Here is an 11669-nt window from a genome sequence, read left to right on the forward strand (position 1 = left end):
AGTGCCCTTTCCTCTTGTAGTTAAATACTGCCTAAACATGTGTGTGATCACTATTTGTTCTTCTTTAAGTGTGAGCTATTTTTTCTTCTTTGGAGCCAATTCTTATGCTGTAGTTGCTGCAATTGGAAAATATTCATTCATTGCTCATTTCATCAGCTTCTTATATGGCTCTTATATCTGGTAACAAGCATTGAGTTTGCTAAAACTGGGATTAATGCATTAACATGAGAGAGGTTCTTGTAATAATTAACTTTTGACATGGGGTGTTTTAGTCAGTTTGTGATAAAATAAATGTATATACACTGTTGTAATTTTGTCAATATCTGGTTCTGAAATACTGTATCTCTCGAAGGATATTCCCCTATTTTTTCCTAGAATGTCGTGAAAAATGTTCGTAATCAAGTACAGCATACTCCCAATTATTGGGGCTAATGATGGGGAGAGGCGGCACGAATAATCGGAAAACACGAATAATCCAAACTTTCACTTTAATTTCTTGTGATTTTCATCACTTATGTAAATCAATCTGTTATTATCTACGCACAATTTATGTTATTTTATATTGCTTTCCGTAATCATTAGCAGCTTTATTTTCCCGACTTTGATGTTTTTAGTCGCGATAATGTGATTGCACTTATATGTATTCTTAAAGCTCTGGATAATATCTAATTTATGAACAGCGTGAATCCTTGGCTGCGATATCACGGCTTCAGAAATGTGGTTTGCAGGAGTGCTTCAAAAGCACAGCGCGACGTCGGAAGCTACACCGTCAGGCACCACGCCGCATCTTGCACAAGTTGCCCAGGACACTGATCCGTACGCGAAGTGAGCGCGATCATGCATCGCGAAGCTTGGAAAACAGGAACATGGAACTCCCGTGATGGCAACCTGCGTGCGGTCACCCTATAGCCCACATGTGGTTATAGATAACCAGGGCTTATGGCAAACTGTCTCTGCAAGCAAGTGCCTGGCTATGACTCATGCTATCTTTACTTCCACTTCTGTCGCTGCTTTCTCTTCTATTATTCCCTTCCTCTCCAGATTGACCTTGACTAGTCACAGTGTAAACATGCCCGAGTGCAATGAAATCTCCGGTTCTTGGGCTGTATTCAACCATATGCGAATCCAGAGCAATAATTGCATGCTTGCAATATAAAATATGCATATAATGATCGTAGGTAACATTTTTTGTCAATTGCGATATGTTTACAATTCAAGAATCTTCAAAAATTACTCTAGTTTCTTCCCACCACTGATTGTCATCTGCAATGCTAGATCAGATGTCTAAGTAAACTTGAAATATTCCTTGTCTGCAAGTAAATAAAATAATTCAGTTTTTTGACAGGAATTCTAATGGATATATGGGCCCGGTGTAGCCATGCATTAAAATGCAGATACAGGCGGTCCTCGACTTTCGTACACTCGACTTTCGTACAATTCGCACTTTCGTACGTTCAAAATTGACACCTTTTACTCGACTTTCGTACGCTAAATTCGGACTTTCGGACGCTGGTCTGTAATTTTTTTAAAATTCCTGCTATGTTTATTGCGCATCCCAACATTCAATTGTTTCAAATTGCAGTATCGGCAGTATATGCGAACAATATGAACGTATATAATGAAGGGAATTGTTGGTACTTGACTCTGATCTAGGTGATTTATTTGGAAGAGAGACTGCCTGCTATAGGCTCCTTTATCAAGAGAAGAGGAAAGCCTTCATTGAAGATATTTTTCAAAAGAAGTTGACAAGACATCATCGAATAGCTTTCAATAAAACTAGTAAGACCTTCTTTCTCATTGTGTTTTTTCGTTTGAATGCTGTTTAATTCATGTAAACCTTCAGCAACGATATTGCACGAAATACCACCCGAATTCCGTTTGTCTTTTTTGAATAACATGCGGAATATACGCGATCACGAATGTCACCTGCCAAATATCGAATTTTGGTGTAAAAATTAAAAGGTATCCAGAGTGCGGGTTCAACGAATACATTTTGTTATGCTACTTGATATGTCCTTTTATTTATAGTGGACGTAATAAGTGGAATGTCAACTTCAAAACGCCAAGAGGAAGTTTCACTCGATAGCCATCGGAGTTCTTGTTTTTTAAACTTATATTTGCATTTTCTGCGTATTTTCGAAATAAATTAGATGATTTGAGGAGTTTTATCAATATATTATTAAAATTAAGTCAATTGAAATGAATTCCGTGAAAAAAAAGGTTTTAGTACGTAAATTCCGCTCTTTTGGAACGTAACCCCTAATTAGTATGGAAGTCAATGGTTCGACTTTCGTACAATTCGACTTTCGTACAAGTTTTCGGGAACGCATTGTGTATGAAAGTCGGGGACCGCCTGTATCCTGCTGATTTTGCGTCCGATTTTATTTTTGTACCAAGATCGCGGAAAACGTTGAAGTACAAACTCGTGCATGGATAATCCGCACCACGGATAAGCCGTACCTGAATAATCAGGAGTATGCTGTATTTATATTCAAGGCCTAGTGCTCAGCCAACGTGAATATGGCTGTCTAATAAAAATTTTTGTAGATTGTGACGTGGTGTGTCCTTTTATTTAATGCCCGTGTATTAGGTCCCTTTCAGATACTCTTAAGAATATGTTATTATTTATTAAAAACTTGAATAATTTTTAGTCATGTTCAGCCTATTTTCCACCAGTTTCAAAGAAATTATTCCAAGAATTCAAAGCATGCACTTTGTGCTTTAACGATGCAATCTTTTGTGAATTAATAATTTTCTGCAGCGATGAACTGTTGAAGTTTCTAAACCATTCTGATTTTTAAAATTAATTCAGCCAGTCATGTATTTTTTAACATTTCACAATTCCTTTAATAATAATTTTCATTGCAACATGCTTGATTAGTGTCTTTTTATTTTGCAATTATTAGTGAACTTTTTCCAACAATGTGGATATTCACCAAGTTGTTTCTTGCTGCATTTGAAGTTCAATGCTTAAAAATAAACACTAGTACATCTGTTTTCGTCTCTGAATCAGGAGCATTTTGAGAATCCGAATATTCAACGATTTGATTTAATTATTTCAGTACAAATATATTCCATGTGCACAATGTGAAAAAAGCGCAAAAATCATTATCCATATGGGGAAAGTGATGTCAAAATTGAAGAATAAAATACAATTAGTGATTTTTTTTTAAAGTAGAATTAGGGGTATCCAACCAATAAGGCCATACTCTACTGCAAATTGTAGCTCTTGCATTTTGTATATATTAAGTTAAGTTTATTAAGAAATATGGTCTGTAACATGTTGTAGTTGATTCATATTTATAAAAAATGACATGAAAAAATTATAGAGCGAGGCATAAGTTGTCATAAGGCATATATAACAATGCATATAGTTACACATTCACAAGAATCCATCGATCTAATTTTGTACCATTATGGAGGAATTCGGTTCGGAAAACAATTGAGATGAAAGAAGGAAACAGCACTGATGAAGCAAATGGTACTTTAATTGGATGCCTTAAAATAATATCTTATATGATGTATGTATATATATTTCTCTCTCTCTCTCTGGTATGTATGACCTAGTGATAGCACATGAAACCATGGTGGATAGATATTAATCTTATGTTAATAATGTTCTTTTTCTGTGCATACTTTTAACAAAAGTTAATATTTTTTATTTTAATGGTATCATTGGTTTCTAAGATTTATAAAAATCTAATTTTTAGTAGGGATGTGCGAGTAGTACTTTTTGATCTTGAGTCAATTATCAAGTCGAATTGAAAACTACTTGTGAGTGTCGGGTCGAGTATGGCAATTCCTTACTGGGCAATACAGCAATGCATTCTCCAGTATATACCCATTTTTCAAATCCCCTTGTGAATTTTCTATTCTGAATGCTTAGCGTGATCCAAAAAAAGGAAAAGAAAATGAGGAACGTTGATGGTAATTGTGTCACAATTAGGAAATAAATGAAAATTTATGTGCCTTAAACAGTTCCATTATAAGCCAAATCAAAATGAATTTACCTCTAGTAATATGTTGTCAATTTAATTAATGTATGTATTCTAACTGATCAGAAGAGCCATCAGTAAAGGCATTTGTACAATCATAATACAGTTATACGAGGGTCGTTCAATAAGTGATGCCCCATATTTTTTTCTCAGAACATATTTATTGTAAAGAGTCAGAATTTGGTGACAATATTCATCAACAAGTCTTGTCCATGCCCTATGTTTCTACGTAGTACCCATTACGTTCTAAGGCCTAGCACCAACATTTTGGGGGAGCATGTATTCCCTGGTGGTAAAAGCTCTTGTCTAGCATGCGTTGCCATGCCGAGCGTGGCTGATCATGGAGCTCTGTTTCTGCATCTCCTGAGGCTGTAACATTCTTTACCCATCGACCAATTTCACTCCTATCAACTGCAGCATTGCTATACACTGCACACAAACGTTTATGGATGTTCACCACTCTTTCTTTTTTTGTACACAAAACAGCACGCTGCTTTTAACGTGAGTCGTATGTAGACACCATTTTGACGCTGTACTACGGTTCTGCTATCTGCTAGAGCGGTGTCAAACTTTATCAGGGCAGAGAACAAACATCAATTGTGAAGTACGGACAAGGACATTGATCTATGTATATCAATGGCTTTTTAAAAAAATGTGGGGCATTACTTATTGAACGACCCTTGTACATACGTAAATGAATCTTGTAGTATTTGATCCTTTCAAAGTCTCATGCAGAAAAACTATTTGTTCTACATGCTCAGGCAGCAGGTTTTGACATCTCCATGCTATAGTATTACTGCCTGTGGAAAATTGCCTTTTGCAATATACTTGTGTGGCTGGACTAGTACTTTCATGCCAAGATTGCAAGATTTGGGAACCTTGCTAATTTTTATAAAACATTATATCAAGGACTTTTATGGATCTTAAATCTTCATGGAATTTTAGTGGATGAAGCAAATGAACTATAGAACTTAGCTTTAGCTTTGTAGTCGTTGACATGTACAAAACATGTACAAAAGTGGAAACTCCAAGGCCAAGGTATTAGAATTACTTATTGGCTTTAGAAATGAAATTATTAAACAAGTTTCATAATGGCACCTCCTGTTTGCATGTTTCTGAACTCATGGCCTCGACAGCTATGTAGCCATAACGACTTGACTCGACATTCGTGATAACACTTGAAACACTTGATTCGAGTACCAATTACTTGACTTGAATTTTCAAGTACTCACACGTCCCTTACTTTTAGTACGTGTAATGCTGGATTAAGGGAATACATATTATACAGTATGTTTAAAAGAACAACTGTGAAGAGTAAAAGTGGCATGATTGCAATGTTTTAATTCAGTTTTTATCTAGATTATTTTTTCTGATTACAGGGGGTAGATTCAGTCCATTTACAAATTTTATAAATCAATTCATTCATTGTTGGATTCCAACCGACAGTCTCAATGATTAATTTATTTTTTTACCCGGGGTATGGAATCTATAACAATTTTCTTAGAGCATAAAATTTTCACTTGTAAAGCTTATAAAATTTCAATTCTGTTTATTTGATAAAGTCATTTAAATTTTGCCTGTCTACATTTCATCTTGGAGTGGCAAACAATACAAAAGTTTTTAAATGTTTTGTGACAATCCAGATTTTATTCAGCTTTTCATGGTATTCACCAAACAGTAACTACTGTTATAATATTTGAACCTTTGATTTACCTGAACTAGTACAATTTTTTCCTACGTCTATTTAGTTAAAATGAGAGATTCCGAAGCAGCCTCTTCTATCTATTGCATAATTGTTATACCTGGAGTTCATACCGGTCAGGAAAATAAAAATTGGGATGGGAAGTCATGAAAATGTCAGGGGAAAACTTCAGAGGCAAAGCAGAATGGTGAAAATACTAGTTGAACCTGTGGACATTGCTACGTTTGAGTGATGAGTTGGGTGTTTTGTGTTATTTGCAGTCAGGAAGAGAGAGAAAAGGCATAGGAAAGACCACTGGCTTATAATTTGGATGGCATGAAGGTCCAGAGGGTTAAGTTACTACCAGAGAAGGCTAGTAGAGATTAGTGAAATACAGTGGAACCACGTTAAAAAGAGTACAGGCTATTGTGTGACCTCCTTCATTACGAGAGATAGCCGAAGCATCGTCAATTGACCCTATGATTAGCATGTAAAAAAATTTGTTTTTACTAAGCCATTTTGGTGTTTGGCACTCACCATAGCGAGTTTCCATCGCCGGAAAACCTTCACCAAGAGTCCCTTATCTCTATGATTGCTGGCGATCTGTTAGAAATGAAGTTGAGATGGAGTGCTCAGCCTCAAATTCATGTGGTAAACCATCGTTCGATAAATAAGTAGTTCATTCCGGTGAAAATATGGTGGCATTAACGTTGGCAAATGCTTGATCATCTTTCCTCGGGCGGCAGAAAGCAGTCGACAGCATATGTGAACGCCCATAAGTGGTGTAAATAGAGTGAATTTGAAGGTAGTCACCATGGCCGAAATACACCAAACACGTCCAAGCGAGAAAATGAAAATAATGGAGCAATACGAGAGCGGCGCAATTAATTTGTCTTCCTATTTGCTCTTCACAATTTAAAAAAACAAAACCACCCGATGAATGCAGAGCATGAAGAATGAGAAAGAGCTTTGTTTGGGTGGTTTTGCCCACTTCAATCTGCAGTAACTACTGAGTAAGGGGCTATGCTTTAAAGCCAAGTATTTCAGCAATCGAGAACTTCACGTGCTCGGAAGTTTGGTTATACTAATTTAAAGCACGAAAGCGTACTCTCTGACAAAACCCTTGCTGTAAGGGGTGTTTCATGCAATGATGCTGAGCTGTTAGAAATGACAAATGTAAAAAGCTGATGCTGCGCTTTTAGTTCATATAATAAAAAAAATTCTGCATTCTTTTTCATACTCTGCCGTTATTAGTGAGAATGTTGAATCAATAAATTCATACTTGTAAGTTTTGTTGGCCTTAGGGTCCATCAGATGCATATTCTTTTCTTTGTTGGATATTACTCAAGCATATTATTTCACTTGCAGTTACTTGCAGCTTGCTTTTGTTTTACTTAAGTGAAATCAGCATAATATCTGTGTTATATTTTTCGTGAAATAATATCAAGTTATGTATTATCTTTTCTTATATTATCAATTGTTATTAAAATCGTTTTTATTGCAGTGCCATGGACACACTCCAATTATTTTTTCAATGGTGTTGTGGGCATAACACTCAAACTTGACCTTTTTTTGAAACAACGGCAATTTAAATCACATCATTATACGTGCTTACACTTTATAGTGTTGATATTTAAGAATTTACGTTGGATGATAGAAAATATCATCCAAGGAAGGATCGTTCTACCTGCACCTTCCACCTTTTTCATCTGCAGAAACAAATGCGATATGTTAATTCACATAACTTCCAGGAAATGTATGGGAACAATTAACATACACCAATGTGAGCATTTGAGGCATTAAATAACTGCGACATTGTTTTATCAGCAATAGTTTGAATTTTCAGCGGAAAATACCAAAATAATAGATTGATCACGTAAATGCACAACTTTCATAGAACAATGGCTTCATCGGTTGTGCATTGGGATAATGTTGACAAAGCAATGCTTTGCATGATTTTTATTCAGTTTGGCGCTTATAAATTGAATGGCTTGTTTGTTATTGAGGTAAGGAAATTTATTAATGCAACAAAAACATTGCCGGATTCATGCTTACATTTATCGGATAGGACTGTCTCCGTCGCTGCACCAATCATGTTCCTATATAAGTGTTGACAATGAGTTTATTGGCTCTTATTTGCTCCACCTCTGGTATAGCAATAATTTGCTCTAGCGAAAGTTTATTTTAGCACCATGCGGTATCGTTTTATCGAGGTTTCACTGTAAATGATCAGATTAATTCAATGGTGACAATTTAGGATTAGTTTTGTTTTTTTTTGTGATGATTTGTGTGGTTTTCAATTATCTCGGATTTTAAAGCAAGGACTTTCATCAGACCGAAAGATTTTGCATTTCGTTTTGTTTTTTAATTTTGAGTGGAATATGTTATACTCCTGGAATTAATGAATTATGTGTTACATCATATCTTGCTTCATTTTTCAATGAAATCCCTGTGTACAACTGCTTTTCTACTGCTGTAAAGGGAAAATTAAAAAATCTGACTGGTAATTGGTGAAAAGTCAGGGAAATCTAAATGAAAAGTTGGAATGAACCATTTTGCCCTAGTTTGAAGGCTAATATTTCAAAGACTACTCATGGTATTTAAAAATAATGTTCATTTCTTACCTTTCTTTCACCTTAAATTTCCTTTGTTTCAGTTTCTATTCCAATTTTTTACTGCTAGTGTTTATTTTATTGTGTGCTCAGAAAACAATACATATTTCTGGTCGCAGTACTGATGCCTTACACTGACGTGCATGTAGCAAAAAATGGTTTGAGATTTCAAATTTTCCTCTTGGTGCATTGCTGCTTCTCGGGGGTATGCCAGAAAGGCATGCAAGACATTGTTCTCACAATCCTAAATATTGTCATGATGGCCATTTAAAAAAAGTCTTTTCCTCAGAAAAAGTTGCAAATAATCTGAAGAGCATCTGAATGATTAAAAAGATTGCATTTGTGCCAGCTCCAATGTCAGCAGCTCTGTGAACTACCTTGGCTTTTATTTAACTGTATAATTCAATTGTATATATTAAATCGTTCCTCACCTGTCAAAAGTTGATTGCTTGGGTGGAAATCCATATTATTTATTAGACTACTATATCCTCTCTCATAGTGTGATCTAAATTGACCTGGGATTAGGTTGGAATATTCTGGTTTTTATTGCACTTAATAACTATTAATGTTCACTACTGAAACTGCATGCAAAAAGCTGTTTTATAAATAATGTCCTGTGCAAGCATTAAGTTTTCTGTTGTGAATTTATTGTTGGTAAAGGTGCTGTTGCTAACGTTATGTTCTTTTCTATTTTAGGGCTGCACAAGACTCTGTTAGCAGTAGGTCTACACCCTCCTTTTCTTTCAGCCCAACTCTGTCTAATTCTTCTGCATCATCCTCTGGAACATCAGGTAGCAGCAGTCAGCATTCAGATCAAAATCATGACTGCCATCTTACTGATTTAGAGTAGGGCAGTTAATTCCTCGTAATATTATTATTATTATCACTATCAATAATTTTGGCATGATTTGCCGTTGTAAAAAGTGCTCAATAATTAAATACAATGACACAAGGTGTTTTTGGGCCATCATTGAGAGTTGAGGAGGCTTTGTAGTATTCATGCATTGTGTACAAATCCAGAAAAAAAGAGTGCACGATATGCTAATGGCACACAAAGGATGGTACTGAATATGCTGTTCTGTGTTTTAACCTATTAGTGTTGTCCATCCTGGCTTTTTAATATAAGAAAAAAATTGTCTATCATGAGTGAATATTGTAGAACTGGTGGTTTATTGAATATAATCTGATGGTGTGTGTGCATGTATAGTATGAATGAGTCGGTGAAAGAGTGAATGTGTAATTGTAAACCAATAATGTGCATGTTTCTTTTCGTACAGTTTCAAATTTGGTACTGCGGTAGTTGAAAATTCTGCTGTGTTGTTGAAGTGGGGTTGGGGTTTGCATGGGAGGAAATTGCAATTCAGTAGATTCTAAAAATTTCCAAGACTGTGAAAGACATCAGATTTATTCCTGGAAAATATTTTGTTCTTGGTGATTATTGTGACGTAAGTTGATCCGTAAGTGTATTTTTATTTTTTGTGAGGGTTATACGTATTTACTTCTTTTGATTGAGGCAACTGACTCCTAAACGTCAAGTAACATGGTTGCATTGATCCCTCTTGTTGACCAAGTTTCTTTGGATTCATTTTTCAAGAGAGCTTCTTAAGTTTGAAATAAAATTCATTTCAATGTATGTCTACCTCTTTGACTTAACTTTAAGTTAATGCAAATTACTGTATCGTTGGAAGGTATTGTATGGGTAAGAAAATGTAATGTGTCCAGATAACATTTCATAATGATTTGAGTGGGGAATGGCTGAATGTCAACGCTGAAAGATTATTATTTTTCAGACATCTGAGAAACCTCCAAACTGGAGGTAGTATCAAAAGATTTTACCAAGTTGTTGCAATATGAAGTACCCTCAGTCGGTACCCTGAGAAGTAATTTTTTTACCATATTCCATGTGCTTCATAACTCCTAAAGTGAAAACTCCCATGCCAGCTGTCATTAACCATTACAAATTTTCAACTAGTACTCAATTTGCTTAATATAATCAGCATTCTTAACTTGAAATCATAAATAATTGTGCTAGCCAATATTTTCTCTGCCTGTTTTTGTAACATATTCCACAGTTGGTTATGGTGAATGTCTTCTATTGTTGAGATTTGCAATTTCATGAAAAAATATATATCTTTCCATGTCAAGTTAAGACGGTGTATTGGGAAAGATCTCATAATTTCCACTTGCCTAATTCCCTTGTGAATTACTGTTTATTGGGAAAACTTAGGATCCCTCATGTTTAAAGACTTGAGAGTAAGAGTACATATACCAAGATATAACCAAACTTTTGGATGCTCGTCTTTGGCCATGAATTTCATTTTTTGCTACCCATTATTGTAATCTTGGGGAAGACCTTTTTGTAGTGAACTACTTACCAAAAGAGTACTTTCATTATAAATTCACTCTAGGAGTACATTGTTTTGGTTGGTACAAATTTTAAATTATAATATATTGTGCGTGTATAAGTAAATTAATAAACTGTTAATTTGTTTCTAATACCAAACCTTCCTTGCGGGAGGCAAAAACTGTATGCATGTTTGAATTTTCCTCAAGATTTCTTTAGAAACCTCCTCAAATACCTACTTCCATACCATTTTACATGATTTCTTAATCTTCCATCACACAATCCCTCCATTTTATTGCAATTATTGTGTTCTCAGCTTTTCTTTTTCTGAATTATATCCACTTCTATATTTTCTTGCTTGAATTTTGAAAATGAAATAATTTTTCCTGGTTTAGCATCGAAAATTGATTTTTAGGCAACTATGATCATTGTTGATACCATTGCATACTTATAACCTTAGATATAACGTCAATCTTGAAAGTGAAATTATTCTTGAATGGATTTATGATTTGTAATTACTTGTACTCATGACATTTTCCTGGACATACATAAATTATTTGAATTTTGTTGTAATGAAAGTGCTGTACAAGACAGTTTTCCTGGGTTTTACATTACTATTTTTTAAATTAGTTTTGATAAAACCTCGTGGTACTGCCTTGAAAATGTCATTAAAATGAGATTATTGTGCACTTATCCATGGAGAGTATTTCTTGAAATTAAGGTGAAGTTTATTGTCCTGGAAATGTAAATAAGCAACAGTGATGAATTATTTTCATTAGCAGGTATCTGGTGTTTTGATTGAACTGACTATGTATCAGAGCTGATTAAAGTGTCATTCTCATTGGATATTGAATTTTTGCACTGAATGATGCCATCATTTGCTGTCATCTGAAATAGTCACTCATGTTGTATTGAGCGAATGAGAGTTTCTCTTCTATGTGGTAGGATTTAAGTTAAATCCCATGAGAGCCTTCAATTGGATTTTGATGTATATTTAGTTCTTCCAGAATGAAAATATATATGAATACCATTACCAA

At 34.9% G+C, this 11669-nt stretch overlaps 1 protein-coding gene across 2 annotated transcripts in view; it reads left to right on the top strand.

Annotated features, from left to right (window-relative positions):
- Positions 1-11669, top strand: part of LOC124166388 (E3 ubiquitin-protein ligase Iruka) — a 31046-nt gene extending 19377 nt beyond the window's left edge. Inside the window, exon 8 of one of the 2 annotated variants that reach the window (XM_046543906.1) lies at positions 8985-11669. In XM_046543906.1, coding sequence (XP_046399862.1) covers positions 8985-9138 — 154 coding nt within the window. In that variant the 3' untranslated portion in view covers positions 9139-11669. The remainder of the gene's footprint in view (positions 1-8984) is intronic. The other variant, XM_046543907.1, reaches the window with a different exon arrangement.

The sequence above is a fragment of the Ischnura elegans genome, chromosome 10 (genome assembly GCF_921293095.1).
Source record: "Ischnura elegans chromosome 10, ioIscEleg1.1, whole genome shotgun sequence".
In the NCBI taxonomy this organism is placed as follows: domain Eukaryota; kingdom Metazoa; phylum Arthropoda; class Insecta; order Odonata; family Coenagrionidae; genus Ischnura; species Ischnura elegans.